The 20359-nt window shown below is 43.1% G+C and overlaps 1 protein-coding gene across 1 annotated transcript in view; it reads right to left on the reverse strand.

Moving 5' to 3' along the window:
• The window catches only part of LOC124595800 (ribonuclease Z, mitochondrial), a 137625-nt gene extending 118217 nt beyond the window's left edge, over positions 1-19408 (reverse strand). The window contains exons 1-2 of the mRNA XM_047134688.1: positions 18959-19408; positions 6466-6652 (exon numbers count right to left, since the gene is read on the reverse strand). Of these exons, the coding sequence (XP_046990644.1) occupies positions 6466-6652; positions 18959-19251 (480 nt within the window). The 5' untranslated portion in view covers positions 19252-19408. The remainder of the gene's footprint in view (positions 1-6465; positions 6653-18958) is intronic.
• Positions 19409-20359: the final 951 nt, after the last annotated feature.

Genomic DNA, 20359 nt, shown 5'->3' on the forward strand with positions numbered 1-20359 from the left:
ATATGGATCACACACGATTTGTTGAGTGGTTCAGGAACCTTTTAAAACAATTTCCTGTCCCTACAACAATTGTAATGGACAATGCTCCATATCATTCGGTGATACAGAACAAAGCCCCAACCACAAATGATCGGAAAGAAGTTATGGTGCAGTGGTTACAGGCTCGAAATATTGCAGCGGATAGGAGTATGACAAAGGTTCTGTTACATTCTCTTGTTAAAGAAAATAAGGCTACGACACCTACATATGTAGTAGACGAAATTGCCAAGGAGCAGGGTCATACTGTAATAAGGCTGCCACCATATCACTGCCATTTCAACCCTATTGAGTTAATATGGAGTGATGTAAGAATGTATGTAAGGAACAACAAGAAGTCCTTTACAATAACAGAGGTGGAAAAGCTGTTGCGTGAAGCTCTTGTGACTGTGGATGCAGCCTCATGGAGAAAAAAAGTAGAGCACGTCGAGAAGCTTATACGAGCAGCACAGACAATAGAGGGCATTATCAGTGGCCATGAACAATAAATGATTTGTCTTGCTGATGACGACGATGAAGACGGTTTTGGCGATGAGTCGGACAACAGTGACGATGACGAGCTGGATGGAATTGCGCCATTATCGCTGTAAATTGGTGAGTGAAAAATTACTAATATTGGTTATTTATTGCAATCTCGGTTATTATTTATTTTGTAAACTACGTACATGATTGATTTTTAAAGTACCAGTCGTCAGATGCTTGTTTTTTGTATTTCTTTGCTCCGTTATCAAAAGGGTGCGCATTGTTATGCTTTTACATGCATTATTATACGGTTGTTTACTTCCTGTCATTGTAGTACAACTAAAAACGAGTTTTTATATACACTGTAATTGCTCAATCGCTTGCATTTGCGAGATGGGACGGAAAACTGTATCGTCTGCTGTGTGTATAGAGGCTGCTGTTGCAACATCGCTATTACAGTATAGCCAACCTGACTAGACAAAAAGCGAACTGTCAAGTGCAATGTTTCGCCGGCGGGGGTATAGGATCTACTTCATATTTTTGTTATATCAGATTTATTGGATAAAAGTGTATATTTTCTTGTACATATCATATTTCTGTCCAGAATCTTGGACAGATAGATGAGACTTATTACTACTGTGGAAAAATATTGCTGTCTCTTTTCTTTGCATTCTGATCTACTTAATGTGACATTTGACATATAATTCATAGATATTCTTTGATGTTCCAGATTAAGTTACTTACATTGAAGAGTATCACATTGAATGCAATGACTTGGGTATGGTGGAAAAGTAGGTAGCCAGCACAGTTTCTGTTACTCAGTTGGTGTTGTGAAAATTAACACACTGGCTCTCAGAACTAATCTTCCCATGCTGTTTTCCCCAGTGTGTGTGTGAGTACTTCCTTCTGATGCACAGGGCATCTGCAGGAAATATATCTTGTGAATTGTCTTGGTTTCTGTAGCAACTTCTAATAAATAGTACATAGCGCATTCTTTGCTTGGACAAACAAAGATATTTAGATATTTGATATCAAAACATTCACTGTGCTTTCACCCAAGAAAAAAGTCTTTATATTTGGAGTTCATATCTGGCAGGGGTGCAGCTGAGTGGGGAAGTTACAACTTAACAGGAAGTCATACAGTCTCATATAATGCATTTTTAAAATCTGATAAAATTCCATGTTACTACTAAAATGAAATTACAGGAAATTAAGAAGCAGCTGTGTGCATAAGGGAGGCAAAGATAATAAATGATGTTTACCCTTTGATAAGTATAGGAAAAGCGAAAATATGAAACAGTAAAGCACAATATAAAAGACAAATCAAAAGAAGGTGCAACAGACAAATAAAATGAAAAGCAACCAGTGCAAAGAAATTGAAATATAACATTTCATTAACAGCAAATATTAACATTACACAACAAATAAAGAGCTGCAATGCCTTCTAAAATATGAATTCTTCTAGATAATCAAACAATGGAAAATCCAGGATGGAATGTAACAATACCAGAGAAGGAAAGTTGCTACTCACCATATAGCGGAGATGCTGAGACGCGACAGGCCCAATAAAAAGATTCACACAATTAAAGCTTTCAGCCATTAAGGCCTTTGTCGGCAGCACACACACACACACACACACACACACACACAATCAGCAGTCTCAGAGAGCTGAGACCACACTGCGAACAGCAGCACCAGTGCATGATGGGAGTGGCAACTGGGTGGGGGTAACGAGGAGGCTGGGGTGGGGAGGGGGAGGGATAGTATGGTGGGAGTGGCAGGCAGTAAAGTGTTGCAGTTTAGATGGAGGGCAAGAGAGAAGGTGCGGAGAGGGGAGGGGATAAGTAGTGCAAAGGAGGAAAAAAAAAAAAAATTGTAATAAGACTGGGCGTGGCGGTGAAATGACGGCTGTGTAGTGCTGGAATGGGAACAGGGAGGGGGCTGGATGGGTGAGGACAGTGACTAACGAACATTGAGGCCAGGAGGGTTACGGGAACGTAGGATGTATTGCAGGGAAAGTTCCCACCTGCACAATTCAGAAAAGCTGGTGTTGGTGGGAAGGATCCATATGGCACAGGCTGTGAAGCAGTCATTAAGATGAGGAATATCATGTTTGGCAGCGTGTCCACTTGTTTCTTGGCCGCAGTTTGTCGGTGGCCGTTCATGCGGACAGACAGCTTGTTGGTTGTCATGCCTACATAGAATGCAGCACAGAGGTTGCAGCTTAGCTTGTAAATCACATGACTGGTTTCACAGGTAGCTCTGCCTTTGATGGGATAGGTGATGTTAGTGACCGGACTGCAGTAGGTGGTGGTAGGAGGATGTATGGGACAGGTCTTGCATCTAGGTCTATTACAGGGGTATGAGCCATGAGGTAAGGGATTGGGAGCAGGGATTGTGTAAGGATGGACAAGTGTATTGTGTAGGATCGGTGGACTATGGAATACCACTGTAGGAGCGGTGGGAACAACAGTGGGCAGGACATTTCCCATTTCAAGGCACGATGAGAGGTAGTCGAAACCCTGGTGGAGAATGTAATTCAGTTGCTCCAGTCCTGGACGGAACTGAGTTACAAGGGGAATGTTGCTCTGTGGCTGGACTCGGAATTTGGGAGGTGGTGGGAGATTGGAAAGATAAGGCACAGGAGATTTGTTTTTGTACAAGGATGGGGGGATAATTACGGTCAGTAAAGGCTTCAGTGAGACACTCGGTATATTTTGAGAGGGACTGCTCATCACTACAGATGCAACTACCATGGGTGGCTAGGCTGTACAGAAGGGACTTCTTGGTATGGAATGGGTGGCAGCTGTCGAAGTGGAGGTATTGCTGGTGGTTAGCAGGTTTGATATGGACGGAGGTACTGATAAAGCCATCTCTGAGGTGAAAGTCAACATCTAGGAAGGTGGCTTGTTGGGTTGAGTAGGACCAGATAAAGCAAATGTTGGAGAAGGTTTGAGGTTCTGGAGGAATGTGAATAAGGTGTCCTCACCTTCAATCCAGATAGTAAAGATGTCATCAATGAATCTGAACCAGGTGAGGGGTTAAGGATTCTGGGTTTTTAGGAAGGATTACTCTAGATGGCCCATGAATAGGTTAGCATAGGATGGTGCCTTGCGGGTGCCCATAGCCGTAGCGCGGATTTGTTTGTAGGTAATGCCTTCAAAGTAAAAGTAATTGTGGGTGAGGACATGGTTGGTCGTGGAGACTAGGAAGGAGGTTGTTGGTTTAGAATCCATAGGGCGTCTGGAAAGGCCATGGGCATTAGGAATGTTAGTGTACAGGGAGGTGGCATCAATAGTGATGAGCAGGGCACCATGTGGTAAAGGGACAGGAACTGTGGAGAGTCAGTCGAGGAAATTGTCGGTATATTTTATATAGGAGGATAGGTTCCGGGTAATAGGTTGAAGGTGTTGGTCTACGAGAGCAGAGATTCTCTCAGTGGGGGCACAGTAACCGGCCACAATGGGGCATCCAGGGTGGTTGGGTTTACGGACTTTAGGAAGCATGTAGAAGGTGGGAGTGTGGGGAGTGGTAGGGGTAAGTAGAGAGCTGGACTCTGGGGAGAGGTTCTGGGATGGGCCTAAGGATTTGAGTAGTGACTGGAGATCCTGCTGAATTACTGGAATGGGATCACTGTGGCATGGTTTGTAGGTGGAAGTATCTGACAGCTGATGGAGTGCTTCTGCCATGTAATCCTTGTGGTTCAAAACAACAGTGGTGGAGACTTTGTCAGCCGGTAGGATTATAAGGTCGGGATCAGTTTTTAGATGGTGGACTGCGGTTCTTTCTGTGGATGTAAGGTTAGTTTGCATGTTGAGGGATTTGGGGAATAATGCTGAGGCGAGGTTTGAGGTTAAGAAATTCTGGAAAGTTAATAGGGGGTGGTTTGGAGGCAGTAGGGGTGGATCACAATTGGATGGAAGAGTGAACTGAGTTAGGCAAGGTTCAATATTGGTCTTTGGTTGAGTCTGATTGGTCGGGTTGGTACCGAAAAAGTGTTTCCATTGTAGGGACCGGGAGAAGGAGAGAAGGTCTTTAACTAGTCCAGCATGGTTGAATTTGGGAGGCCTTTGGAAAGGACTGATATTTCTGTGGGACTAAGGCTTCCGGAGGAAAGGTTCATAACTGTGTTGTGGGTCTGTTTAGGTTCTGGGTTCTGTGTGGTGGTGGGAGGGATTTTTGGAGAGTGGGGTAAATGTAGTAGCTCTGCGAGACAGGGTTTGTCAGCTATGAGGGGGCGTGGGGGAAGTCTGGAGATGGTTGTAAAAGTGGTGGGCAGTGGTACTCCAAGGCGGGAGAAGGAAGTGAGTAGGATGGAGAGCTTCTTGAGGTGGCGTTGTGCATGTTGCTCAAGTTCCTGCATGGCAAGGGTTTCAATATGTGTTATGGGTTCCAGGAATTTGGGATTGCATAGCAGGAGAATTTTGAGGATGGAGAGGAGGTACTGCAAAGAGGGCTGGGCTTGGTTGATATGGTTTTGCAGGGCTACGTTGGTGAGGGCTAAGGATTGGTGGAATCTGAAAGGTGGAGGTCATTGTGGAAGGAGGGGTGGCAACCAGAGATGGGTAATTTGATGGTAAGGCCATTAGGGGGGATTTCATGAGCCAAGCAGCAACGCAGGAACAGTATGTGGGACTGGGATCTGGCTAGGAGTAAGGAAACTTTTCTGTATTGATGCAGATGAAAGGAGCATGGATCCATGGCGGTGCAAAAAATGCGAAAAATTACGTAAGAAAGTAGAATTACATCCAAAAAATTACACAAAAATATGCCCAAATACGTGTGAAAATTATGAAAAGGACGAAATTGATGCACAAGGGGGGGAAAAAACGAGATGAAATCTGAGGAAGATGACGATAGTGAAAGGTGAAAACTCACTAAAATTTGCGAAAAGTCACAAGGGTCAAATTAGAAAATAACTAATCAATAAGAAATATATGTATATTACTGTGGGTAGCAGGTTAAGGGTGGATAAGAGTAAGGGGGGTGGCAGATGTGACTGAAAGAGGTGGATTTAGTGGCTGTGAACAGGCATAGAACAGGGAAAGTGTGGGGGTGGGGAGAGGTTTGTAGTTAGAGATGTAAGATCCTGTGGCATCGGAAAAGTGCGGGAGATAACACGCAAAAATCCGGGAACTGACACAAGGAGCGTAATCAGTTTGAAGGTATAGGCGTGATCAGTTCGAAGGTATAGGCTTCATTATATCGGCGGGAGTAATGTGGGACCTAAGGTGCTGCACTAACAATCAGTGTGGTCTTGATGCCGTCTGTTGAGCGCAGCCGAGACGGGTGATACAGTGTGGCTCATAAGTGGAGCGTGCAGTGTGGTTTGTAAGACAACAAGAGAAACACAGGAAAGAAAAGAAATAAGGAAGGAATGACATTGAGTATAGTAGATGCAAAAGAATGTAGTTACAAAGGAAAACAGCACAGGGTAAGGATCGAAGAAAAGCTGTGAGGCAAAAATCAAACAATGGAAAATCCAGGATGGAATGTAACAATACCAGAGAAGGAAAGTTGCTAATCACCATATAGCAGAGATGCTGAGTCGTGATAGGCCACACCCAGTCTTTTAATTTCTTTTATTTCTCTCCTTTCCGCTACTTACCACCTCCCCCCTCCGCACCTTCTCTCCTGCCCTCCGTCTAAACTGCAACACATGACTGTCTGCCACTCCCACCATACTGTCCCTCTCCCTCCCTGCCCCAGCCTCCTCCTTACCCCCAACCAGTCGCCACTCCCATCATGCACTGGTGCTGCTGTTCACAGTGTGGTCTCAGCTCTCTGAGACTGCTGATGTGTGTGCAAGTTGCATTTATGTGAGTGTGTGTGTCTGTTGCTGACAAAGGCCTTAATGGCTGAAAGCTTTAATTATGTGAATCTTTTTATTGTGCCTATTGCGACTCAGCAATTCTTCTAGATATTTTCACTTGTATAAATTCAGAAAACAATATATACGAAACTTACTGTTCCTGGTGGGCCATGCAATATAATTTCTGGAACTCCTACATCCTGTATTGTTAGAGCAACTCCAGGTAGTCCTCCGATGTTGTCCCATGACAGGTGAGTAATAAAAATATGTTCTAGTTTAGACAGCTTCGCTTTGTGCTCATGTGCCAGTCGCTGAGTACCTTCACCACAGTTGAACAGGTACCTAGAATAAGAAGTGGATAATGTAGATGTGTAAAAGCTAGGTTAGTACATCATTCACTTCAAAGACCTAGAGCAAGGAGATCTTCAGGGATGTAGTCGACATTACATTAGGTAAGAAAATCATTAACAGTAACACATATTAACAAAACAATTCATATGCTAATGTTCCTTCCACAGGCAGCGAGAGATGGCTCTCAAGAAAATGGGGGGCAGGGGAGAGAGGAGGAGGACAAGGAGCATGACATGGATGAGGATAAATACTATCACACCTGTCTGTTTTCACCAGTGATGTCATAGTGGATCCAAAGATGCAACACATACAAGATTTCAATGTGATGGCAGACACTTGCAAACATTTCCATGGAACCAAAATGTATTCATGAATTATAGAATCACACCAAATTCTTAATATAAATAACCCATGGACCATGGACCTAGCCAGCAATGATTGCAGCAGATTGCTGTACTGTAGGAGCAACCGAAATGGACAGTTTCTGTTGAGATGCCATGCCAGACAAACATGTGGTTCCTGAAGAGAGGCAGTAGGCTTTTCAGTACTTGCAGAGGCAACAGTGTTGATGATTGACTAATCTGGCCTTGTAACATCAACCAAAATGGACTGCTGTACTGGTACTGTTGATGTGTACACATCGACCTAGCAGTTATCGATCCCATCTGCTTGCCTGTAAAGCGAGTGCCTGAGGCGATCCACAAGAGACAGAGTGAACACAGAGCCGCTAGGAGGCGTGAGTCGCGCATGCACTGTGTTTGGAAGCACGCTGGGTGGCAGAATAAGCTGGTAATGCGTAGAACTGAGACTGTTGCTACTGGCATTGGTGATTCTGACTTTCATTGGTTTACGGGACTCTGAGTGGACACTTGTTGCCTCATTCAAAATTCTCGTCAGCTACTTCAGTCTGTGCTGTGGGTATTGCCAGCTGCCAGTCCTGAATGATTTCCTTAGTAGTGAAATGGCCATGTTTTGATGGTTTATCAAGTGTGGTTAAATTTTTTGTTTTTTTTATTTACTGGACCAATTGGTTGCTTGGAGTTTTCCAGGCCATAGTTTAAATTGTCATTATTGTCTGGCTTGTATTCCCTGAAGCACGTATGTACATGTTTTTGAGGCTTGTTGAATTAAAACCACCTGTTTGTGTGTTTTAAAAGCTTGTCTTGTTACTTTGTGTTCTCTCCCATTTGTACAATGACCTGTCTGAGGAAACAAGCGAGCTGGCCCTGTAGATTGTTGGAGAGTAAAAGGACTCGTACCAACAGTGGCAGTACATGTGTAATGAAAGGAAACCTGTGTAATCCTGCTTTAAGTATATGCCCCCAATTATAACCATTATCTCTTGATGCATTTGCAGTTGTGTGAGTGGTGGCTTAGTTTTAAAACCACGAGTTTGCTTAATGTTGTTTAATGATCCTGTGTTGAACTATTGCAGAAGTTAACTCTAAAGTCATTTACTTGTAGCTTGAATTTGTTTTAGAGATTTCTATATTTCATTAGAGTAACGTTTTTATGAGAAACTTTTTTATGCTCTGTGTTTTTTTTTTTCTTTTTTCTTTTAATCATGAGCTCATTGGTAGATGCCGGCTTAGAGTAAGACCAAAGGTTACATTCTGGCCTAGTGATTTTTCTAGTTGAAGTACCAGCCTTATTGGATTCTGATTGCTTTGGTAGTGGTTGTTTAATTATTACTGCTTGGCAAAATATATTTTAGTCTTTTATTATTTTAATAGCTTGCCTAAAAGTTTAATGCTAAATGAGCTGATGTTTGTCTACCCTTGCTTAAGATCAAATCTGGAAGTGCAACGATTCTGTACGTATTTTTTAAAATAAGTATCAAGGAATGAAACTTGCTCAGAGAGTTACATTGTAATAAAGTCAATTATGTTTGAGAATTGTGGCCTAGTCCTTTCATTAGCTGAACTTTTCCTGTGCTAGCGTAAAGTTGCGTTACAACTGTGAAAGCAAGAGGAAACTACAGCTATAATTTTTCCTGGGATTGTGCAGCTCTACTGTACGATTACATGATGATGGCATCCTCTTCGGTAAAATATTCTGGAGGTAAAATAGTCCCTCATTCGGATCGCTGGGTGGGAAGTATTTAGGAGGAAGTCGTCAACAGGAGAACCAAAACTGGCATTCTATGAATTGGAGTGTGAGATGTTAGATCCTTTAATCTGGTGGGTAGATTAAAAAATTTAAAAGGGGAAATGGATAGGTTGAAATCAAATACAGTGGGAATTAATGAAGTTCAGTGGCAGGAGAAACTGGACTTCTGGTCAGCTGAATACAGGGTTACAAAGTCGAACACAGGTAATGCAGGAGTGGGACTAATAATGAATAAGAAAATAGGAATGCGGGTAAGCTTCTATGAACAGCATATCAAATGCATTATCTAAGCAAGATAGAGATGAATCTCACACATATCACAGTAGTACAAGTTTATATTGCCAACTAGCACCACAGACAATGAAGCGATTGAAGAAATATATGATAAGATAAAAGAAATTATTCATATAGTTAAGACTGATGAAAATTTAATTGTGATGGGGGACTGGAATGCAACAGTAGGAAAAGGAAGAGAAGAATGAATAGTACGTGAATGTGGACTGAGGGCAAGGAATTAAAGAGGGAGCCACCTGGTAGAATTTTGTACAGAGCATAATTTAACCATTGCTAACAATTGGTTTTAAAATCACGAAAGAAGACTGTAAAGGTGGAAGAGACCTGGAGACACCAGAAGGTTTCAGATTCATTATGCAGGGTGAACATTAATAAAACCGACAAACTGTACGGACAGATTACTGACTGGAAGTGGAGGGAGAACATGTGTCTGGAAATCCATTGTTGCCAAGGTAGACAGTACCGATGAATGAAAGTTCCTCTTGCCACAAGCTGTGTGTTCCTAGAGTGCTGCAGGCCGTGTGATTGACACAGTGTAGTTTACCAGCTGCATGGTCTGGTATTCATGTCAGGAACAAGCCGAGATGCTGTTTGTGTACAGCCAAGCAGGTGGAAATGGTTGAGAAGCAGCATTGCTATACCAAAACAATTACCCTCACAGACGCCAACCACATCGGACAACATGTCCAGCCATTTTTTGGTGTTTGTAAGATCATGGGTCCTTCCAGACAGACAAACATGCAGGGAGGCTGCAGACTGTGTGCACACCAGACTTGGAGGACTGGATTCTACAGCTCCAGATTATGATTATGTATATCCTGCATGACAACTGCTACTATCCCTATCACCTGCAACAAGAGCAAGGATTATCAGCAGTGGGTTTCCCTCTACGGGAAAGATTTTGTCGATTTTTGCACCAGACCATCACAATTATGGTTTTCTGTCATCAGTCCTCTTTACTGATGAAGCAACATTTACTAGAACTGGCAGCATCAATACGCATCATTGTCATCTTTGGGCTACAGACAATACTCGGGGAAAAGTTGAAGCATCTCCAGTTCAGCATCAATGTGAAGGCAGGGATTCTTGGTGATCACATACTTGGACCAGTTATTATTCCACATCGCCTCGAGGGAAGAATGTAACTGGACTTCCTACAGAATACTTTGCCTCGGCTGCTTGAGAAAGTGTCTTTGGCAATATGACAGGTTATGTGGTTTCCGCATGACAGAGCACCACACCACTTCCACATCATAATTTGCTGACACGCCTCAGCAACATCTTCTCTACACATTGACTAGGATGTGGAGGCCCTGTAGCATGGCCTGCTAGATCACCAGACTTAAGCCCCCTGCATTTTTCCCCCTAGGGGCATCTGAAAAGCTTTGTGTATGCTGAACCATGTTCTGACGTGCAGAGCCTTCAACAGTGTTTTCACAACACCTGTGATGCTATTCGAAGAGAGGCCGAAATGTACAATAGAGTGTGCCAATCCATGAAAGGTGGAAAGGAATATAGTGGAATATGAATGAGTAGCTTTAAGAGATGAAATAGTGAAGGCACCAGAGGATCAAATTGGTAAAAAGATGCAAGTCCACTAGAAATCCTTGGATAACAAAGAAGATAATGAATTTAACTGACAAAAGGAGGAAATAGAAAAACGAAGTAAATGAAGCAGGCGAAAGGGGATACAAATGTCTAAAAAATTAGATTGACAGGAAGTGCAAATGGATAAGCAGGAAAAGCCAGACACAAACATAAGGATTTTAAAGTATATTTCACCATGGGGAGGATAGATACAATGTACAGAAAAATTAAAGAGGCCTTTGGAGAAAAGAGAAGCAGCTGTACGAACATCAAGAGCTCACATGGAAAACCAGTCCTAAGCAAAGGAGGTGAATCTGAAAGGTGGAACGAATACGTACAGGATCTATACAAGGGAGTTGAACTTGGAGGCAATATTATAGAAATGGAAGAGGATGTAGATGAAGATGAGATGGGAGATATGATACTGCAAGAAGAATTTGACATAGCACTGAATGACATCAATCAAAACAAGGCCCCGGGAGTAGACGACATTCTGTCAGAACTACTACCAGTCTTGGGTGAGCCATCCATGACAAAATTCTTCCATCTGGTGTGCAAGATGTAAGAGGCAGGCAATATAACCTCACAATTCAAGAAGAATGTAATAATTCCAATTCCCAAGAAAGCAGATGCTAACAGGTGCAAAAATTATCATTTTCATGTCTTGATTGCAAAATACGAACACAAATTCTTTACAGAAGAATGGAAAAACTGGTAGAAGGCAACCTCGGGGAAGATCAGTTTGGATTCCGAATATGATAGGACCACATGAGGCAGTACTGATGCCATGATTTATTTTAGAAGATAGGTTAAGGAAGGGCAAACCCACATTTATAGCATTTGTAGACTTTGAGACAGCTTTTGACAATGTTGACTGGAATACTCTCTGAAATGGTGAAGCCATCAGGGGTAAAACACATGGAGCGAAATGCTATTTACACCTTCTATAGAGGCCAGACAGCAGTTATACGAGTTAAGGAGCATGAAAGGGAAGCGGCGATTGAGAAGGGAGAGAGACAGAGTTGTAGCCTATCCCTGACATTATTCAATCTCTACACTGAGCACGCAGTAAACGAAACAAAAATTTGAAGTAGGAAATTAAGTGCAGGGAGAAGAAATAAAAACTTTAGGTTTGCCAATGACATTGTAATTTTGTCAGAGACAGCAAAGGACTTGGACGAGCAGCTGAACAGGACTGTCTTGAAAAGAGAAATATAAGATGAACATCAACAAAAGCAAAAGAAGGATAATGGAATGTAGTCAAATTAAGTAAGGTGATGCTGAGGGAATTAAATTAGGAAATGAGACACTTCAAGTGGTAGAAGAGTTTTGCTATTTGGGCTGCAAAATAAATGATGATGGCAGAAGTAGAGAGGATATAAAATGTAGACTAGCAGCGGCAAGGAAAGCATTTCTGAAGAAGACAATTTTGTTAACATTGAATATAAAATTTTTCTGTTAGGAAGTCTTTTCTGAAAGTATTTGTATGGAGTGCAGCCATGTATGGATGTGAAACATGGATGATTAACAGTTTAGAAAATAATACAATCTTTTGAAATGTGTTGCTACAGAGCAATACTTATGTTTAGATGTGTTGATAATGTAACTAATGAGGTGGTACTGAATACAATTGGGGAGAAAAGAAATTTGTGGCACAACTTGACCAAAAGAAGGGATCAGTTGATAGGACACATTATGATACATCAAGGGATCACCAATTAGTAATGGAGGAAAGAGTGGAGGGTAAAAAGTGTAGAGAGAGACTAAGAGATGAATACAGTAAGCAAATTCGGAAGCATGTAGATTGCAGTAGTTGTCTGGTGATGATGAGGCCTGCACAGGCTAGAGTAGCATGGAGAGCTGCATCAAACCAGTCTTCAGGTTGAAGAAGATGACGAAAACGACGACGATGACCACCACCACCACCACCACCACCACCACCACCACCACAACAACAACACAGTAACAGTAAAACACAGGAAACACAAGAGACAGGAACAAGACATAACTAAAATTTACAAACAAAATGAAATTTCGGATCAAAAACTAGTACTCAACTGTGTAGCTCAAACACACAGTGATACCAAAAAATAAATAAATCCTAAAAGAAAAATCCTAATACATACCTAATAAGAAAACATGAAAAATAATGAAATGTAGTAAGCAGCAGCTTGAAGTGAGCTATATAGCTAAAGTAGACAGAGTGATAGCAAAAGAATAAATCCTAAACGCAATTGTGCCGTGTTTAGAAAAGAGCTCCAAAATGTTACTGAGATCCAAGATCATAAATGCAACTGCTGCTCATGTAACTCACAGCAATGTAAGATGTGTTCTTAGGCTCCTTGGAAATCGATATATTCAGAATAAACTGAGTAGTTTATGCCAGTTGTCAACCACAGACAACATTTAATTTACATTCTTCGTTTGTACAGTATGACACCATGGCTCAAAGCTGAGAACTGCAACTGAACCCTAGACTTGACCCAAAAACTTCATCCATTCTTTCTTTACACATTAATTAAAAAGCTTACCTCAGACACTTAAATGTATACGTACTATACAGCTTAAGATAATTCCAAAGCTACTGAAGCCCAGCACTGTCAAGTGCAAAGTTTTCAAGGCTTACACAGATTGCATTACTGTACAGAAGCTTTGTTGAAAGCAGTATTGATGACTGGTTTGTGGGGCGCTCAACTGCGCGGTCATTGGCACCCGTACACAGACCCCACTCATATAATGTGGGAAGGATATGTCACCAGGTCGTGTTGCAAGCTTTTTGTAAATCAAGAAAGATGGCAACGAGGTGTCAGCGTCTGGAAAAGGCTGTTTAGATCACAGACTCGAGGGACACAAGATCATCAGTGGTACAGCAACGCTGGCGGAAACCTCCAGGACCCAACACAACCGCTGATTTACCGTACATTCTAAGAGCTTACAAAGAACTTAGGCGAGGCTGATGGGGTGATAGCTATCCACATCAAGCGGGTATTTGCCAGTTTGAGCACTGGAATGATGGTGCTCTCTCGCCATTGTGATGGAAAGATGCCACCGGACCACATCCGGTTGAAGATGATGGGGAGATGTCGCTTGTAGTCGGATGAGGGATGTTTGATCATCTGACTGTGGATCCGATCTGGCCCAGGAGCTGCATCGAGGCAATGTGCAAGGGCACTGTGGAGTTCCCACTCTATAAATGGAGCATTATAGGGGTCACTGTGACATTCGGTGAATGAGAGGGCCTTCTTTTCCATCCACAGTTTGAGTATGTGAAATGCTGAGGGATAATTCTCCGACGCGGAGGCTCGAGCACAGTGCTCAGCAATTGTGTTTGCGTTGGTGGTTAACATGCCATTGATGTTAATGCCAGTGATACCTGTCGGGGTCTGGTACCAACAAACACGTATGATCTTCGTCCAGACTTGGGAAGGTGATGTATGGCACCCAATGGTCAAGACGTACCTCTCCCAACATTGCTATTTCCGTCTTTTTTTTAATAATCTGGTGAATGGAGGCACAGAGCCATTTAAAATCTATTAGGTGCTCTAGGGAACAGTACTGCTTATGTCACTGTACAGCTCGCCAATGCTCTTTAATGGCCTCAGCGATTTCCGGTAACCACCAAGGTACTGACTTTCATCGGGAGCACCCTAAAGAACAAGGGATCGTGTTTTCCGCCGCAAAAACGATTGATCTAGTGACCCTCTCAACTACCACATCAATGGTACCATGTGGGGGAGATTTAATGGTAAGAGCAGAAGTGAATGCTTCCCAGTTTGCCTAGTTTAAAGTCCATCTTGGTAGACATCTGGGGGAATAGTGCTGGGGGAGTGACAGGAAGATGGGAAAGTGGTCACTACCACGTGAATCATCGTGGGCTCTCCAGTGGACAGATGGGAGAACTCCTGGGCTGCAGAGGGATAAATCAATGGCCAAAGTCCTGGGCTGCAGAGGGATAAATCAATGGCCAAGTACGTGCCATGAGCCACACTGAAATGTGTGGGGGCCCCAGTATTTAAGAGGCAAAGGTGGAGTTGAGACAGTAAAGTTTTGACATCTCTACCTCGGTCAGAAAGCATGATGCCACCTCACATGGGGTTATGGTTGTTAAAATCTACCAAACGTAGGAAAGGTTTAGGCAGTTGAATCAGTGCGGCCAATGCGTTCAGGGGCACTGCACTATCTGCAGGAAGATATACAATGCAGACAGTTATTTCCTGCGTAGTCCTTATCCTGACAGCCACAGCTTCAAGAGGGGTTTGAAGGGGCACAGGTTCACTGCATACTGAGTTCCGGACATAGACACAAACTAAACCTGACACACTATTATAGTCGCCACAGTGCTTGTAATATGCCCTATACCTGAAGAGGGCAGGGGTCCACATTGCCGGGAACCAGGTTTCCTGGAGGACAGTGCAGAAAGCAGGTGTAAAGCTTAACAGATGCCATAGCTCAGCCAGGTGGTGGAATAAACCACAGCAATTCCACTGGAGGATAACGTTATCGTGAGGCTGGGAATGCATGAAGTACACAAGGAGGCAGGTTACACATCAGGGTCACTTGCTGCCACCGCTTGAGTATCTGTATCCACTCCTGTTGCGGATGAGGCATCAGTGAGATCCAGGCCCTCAGGGAGTGCTGAGATCTCCACCTCATCCTCAGGTGCAGAACTGGCATGGAGTGGTGGTGCTGGGGCCACCAGAGGGTACTTTTTCATGGCAGACTTCTTTGTTTGCTTCCCCTCTCACTTCTCTTTAGGGGCTTGCTGGGAGGACTTCTACGAAGTAGCTTCAGGCACAGAGGAAGACCGTGAAGCTCTTCGACCAGCAGCTTTTGGCTCCTTTAGCTACTAGCGAGTGTCCACCTTGGGATTAGTGGAGACCTCGGGAGAGAGGGTCTCAATGGAACCCTTCCGCACAAGAGAAGCCGGAGGAGGCTCTTGCTTCTCCAGCTGGGGGCAGGGTACTGATGTCCCCTGCATTTGATGGTTGGTTTGTAAGGGTTGAGGGGACCAGATTACAACGGCCATCGGTCCCTCCCTTCAGTTAAGGGGGCCTTGCTCCCAAAGTAGACACTTTGGGAGCAACGGAAGGAGATTTTCCCTCTACTACCAAGGGGGCGAACGTATTCTGGAGACCGGGAAGGCCCACTGCTTGTGGCACAGTGTGTCGTACAACTGGTACTTATGACGGAGATGGTAATGTAGCTGCAGCATATGTAGATGTCAACCAAATGGGGCGAAATCATTCAAATTTACGTTTAGCCTCTTGGTAAGTCAACTGGTCCAGTGTCTTGTACTCCATGATTTTCCACTCCTTTTGGAGTACCGTGCAGTCTAGCGAGCAGGAGTGCTGCTCTCCACAGGTGATACATGTGGGAGGAGGCGCACATGGAGTTTCTGGATGCAGTGGACGTCGGCAGTCTCGACATGTGGTGCTGGAAGTGGAGTGGGAAGACTTTTGCCCGAATTTCCAGCATTTAAAGCACCACATAGGGCGAGGGACATATTGTTTAACGTCACAGTGGTAAATCATCACCTTGACCTTTTCAGTCAATGAATCACTCTCAAAGGCCAAGATGAAGGCGCCGCTAGCAACCCTGCTGTCTTTGGGTCCCCTGTAAACACACCGGATGAAATGAACACCCCGCTATTCTAGATTGACACGGAGCTCATCGTCAGACTGCAAGAGGCGGTCATAATGGTAAATAATCCCCTGGACCACATTGAGGCTTTTATGGGGAGTGACGGATACCGGAATATCACCCAGCCAGTCACAAGCGAGTAATGCCCAGAATTAGACTGGGGATGCTGTCTGAATCAAAACTGCACCGCTTCTCATCTTTGACAGTGCTGTCACTTCCCCGAACTTATCGTCAAGATTTTCAACAAAAAATTGAGGCTTCGTAGGTAGAAAGGAGTCCTCGTCCATTCTGCTGCAGACTAAATACCTAGGTGAATATGGCTATCTTCTTTCTGTAGCCCTACGTTCCTCCCATGGTGTAGTGATGGAGGGAAACGATTTAAGGTCAAAGCTGTCAGCATTGTACTCGGTCTTGCCCTTCTTAGAGACTGCTGGCACCATATGGTCACCAGCTAGAGATAACTTAGTCCGCTTCATTGTAGGTAGTATGCCCTGATGCCACCCACTCTGATCAGAGGCTCTCCCCACGGGCGCCACACCCAGCCACAGCAAAGGTGACCTAGCATGATGGCCGTTGCTTGGAGTCCTGATGGTCCAGGAAGACAGGCATCTACTCCTTGGCATTCATGGGGAGTTAACAGCTCAGGCATCAGCAGTGCGATCTCTGTGTTGTCAGGGGGCTACCACCAAATGGGTACATGAATGACAGCCCCACTACAACGGACTGGCTACCATGTTGGATACTGGGCGCAGAGAAACCCAATATCATCATGGAGGCAAAAGAGGACAGGAGACAACAGATGAAGATGACATACCCAGGAAAGTGTCCTCACCCAAAGGAGTTGAATTGATGGTAGAGATGCAAAGCCATGACAAGAGGTTCAGGAGATCGAATCTAAGGGCACTATGGATAACTCGCACACCACATAAGCATTCTTGTCCATATGGCTCACAATTCTGTAGACTTTGGAAGGTGGTAGGTCAAACCATAAAATGGGACCTGAACTTATAGAGCCGAAAAGTGTGAGACTCCTAGTCGCCTCTTATGACAGGCAGGAATACCTCGGGCCTATTCTAACCCATGGACCCGCAGGGGACCAATTTCTTTGGAACATCACCTGACTGGCAGCCAATAGTAAGGGTCTGTGAAAAGTGGGAACACTGCTTTCGAAGTGTGAATGATCGTAGCAGAGACTTCTCTGCAGACACTGTCAATGATTCCTGATGCGGAGGCTTTGGATATATATCTACCACTTGACATTCTGAAGCACCCGTCATGGTGGCTATGGGACTATTACAGCCTGGAAGTTGTTAAATATCACAGAAGGTGATGTCAGTGATAGTATAAACTTGCATAGCTGTTGCTTCTAACGCTATATGAAGAGGCACCCATTCCCTTCTAATATCAATTTGAATGAGTGTGACGACCACCTCCTGATACACTTTTGAGGGTGGCATGGTAATAAACATATTTGTGGGTAGGTTATTTACAGTGAGATAACAGTGTTTTTTTTGTAGGGTTATGCAGACCGCTGAGTTGAGTAACAGCCGTCACAGTTCAGAGACACTCCAGTAATACTGGTGCAGTTCCACTGAATGATTGCTCAAGGAGTCTGCTGGAGGAGAATGAAGTGACAAGAGTGGTAGGTCACATCTCTGAATCACCATTTGTCACTAATATGAGTGTTACAATGTCTATGGACATAGGTTTAAAATCCCGTGGTTGATGTGTGTGTGGGGTGGGGTCTTTGAGTGAGGTGGGGAGAGGTGATGCCATATTTGTCACTAGAATCAGCTTCACCCCACATTTCTTCTGTTTTCCATTCATTACTTTTGAAGGTTTAAAGTTCTCTGGGATTTGTCCATTTTATGATCAGGTATGGAGGGAGACTGTGCCTATTAGCACTATTTTTGACGAGCCAGCTACCGCAGCTTAAAAATTCACAGTAGGATTTAAATCAAATGATATTAGTAGTAACTGCAATTAATTTTTACTGGAAGAATTTTAAAGACAATTTGTACTAAAAACATCTAGGCCTACTTAGATCTTGGTTTCTTTCTTCCAACAAAGTGCTTAAAAAGGAACAAGCAGCAGCCACTGGCATTTCACCACTCATGACAGTGCGTACCCTGCAAGATTATTTATGTCAGCCCTACCAATTTCCAGCTGATGTCAAGGCTATGCTTAGTGTGATTCCCCACACAGATATGTGATCATGTAACCTGCACAAGATGTCATTTTAGCTCCAAATAAAGTCTCATGACAACCAAGTTCAAATGTCGTCAGTCACAGCAGTCAACACAGAGTCTGCTACGGCATGGTTTGTTTTCAAAACTATCTTTGCCATTCCACACAAATACTTAGAACCTATCTCAAAATTATCCCCCCCCCCCCCCCCCCCCTACTGCTTGACCCATCCCCTAATCGGTGCACTCGCTAGGGAAATCTTTAGAAAGTGACCCTCTCTCCTCCTCAATCTAAGATCAGCAATTAGTTTAATATGTTCCCTTGTAATCTGGTCCTTGTTCATCTTTCAACACTTGATCACGAGATCTAGCAGGAGACTCAAGTTTCTAACGAAAAGACTTTTATTTTAAGGGCAGTCAGTCATTACACGATACAATTTTACGTCATAGAATTACATTTTTAATATGTATATTTACGTACCTTGACTGATCCGTGAATACATACAATGACCGCGACGTTCCTTTTGCACCACTTCCAAGTACTTTAATGCTAACTGTACCAGGCACATACTTCTTCCCTTTTTCTTTCAGCTTTTGTCTCTGCTGTTTCAAGACGGCGGTATGGTTTGGAACTTTCGGCATGTTCAACAATAAGTTGTTTAACGTTTCTGACAGCCTACTCTGGCTATATGAAATAAGTGGTAATTTCAAAATTCTGATGATATTCTGGTTCAAGATTACCTCATGATATTTGTAATGTCGGAACATATGCATTGATGTTTTGTAATTCTACGGCTACCGTGGTGGAAATAGGATATGATGTCGCCTAAACGAAATAACAGTCATTTTGCACTATATTTCACCCGCCTTGCATCATTCAAACTAAATTTCGTACACCACATTGAAGATTTCGCAAAGATAGTATAACACTGTCAATGTTTACATCTTCAAGAGTTTAGCGAACCTCCTTGGAGTTATAAGAAACAAACTCTGACCAAAGATTTTCTCTCCATCAGTGGTTGTACGAACTACGAAATTGCGAAAGATACAAAAACCTATAAACAAACTAGGAAGGAACGGAAGTGCATGTAGTGCTAAGGAAATAGATGGGTGGTATAATCTAATACCAATAAAAGCTGTGTCGTACTTTAGCAGACTCTGAACAAAGAAATCATCAGTTTAGTTTGTACGTGATGTGTATTACTACAATATTACGTATTGTGACATCAACCAGCTGACTGAGAACTGTCATGGACGCTGAAATAAATAACTTGGTGAAGGCGAGACCTATCCGGTTTTTCTAGGAGGAACATACATCAAACACGCAGGAAAAACTGAAACTTACAGAAATAACGATGTCGGGAAGTTATTACTTCGTTATAGTTGGCCATATGGACAATCCAGTGTTTGAAATGGAATTTACACCAGCAACGAAAGACGTCAAGAAAGAAGATCATAGACATCTCAATCAATTTATTGCGCATGCTGCCCTTGACTTAGTGGATGAACATATGTGGAAGACAAACAGTATGTATTTAAAGTCCATTGATAAGTTCAATCAGTGGTTTGTGTCAGCGTTTGTTACTGCAAGTCACATGAGGTTTGTTATGGTTCACGACGTGAAGAACGAAGACGGCATTAAGAACTTTTTCATGGAGATGTATGAAACATACATAAAATATCTAATGAATCCGTTTTATAAGCCGAATACCCAAATTCATTGTCCATCATTTGATAGGAAAGCACAGTTGTATGGGAAGAAGTATTTGACAGCTTGAAGTTTCCTACACAAAGGGATATTGTTCACTGTTCATAGTAATGTGCAGTTCAGTTCATTTATCGGCTAATGGAGTTATTACCTTAATATGTAGATTATTGTACC

Source organism: Schistocerca americana, chromosome 2, assembly GCF_021461395.2.
Source record: "Schistocerca americana isolate TAMUIC-IGC-003095 chromosome 2, iqSchAmer2.1, whole genome shotgun sequence".
Classification (NCBI taxonomy): Eukaryota; Metazoa; Arthropoda; class Insecta; order Orthoptera; family Acrididae; genus Schistocerca; species Schistocerca americana.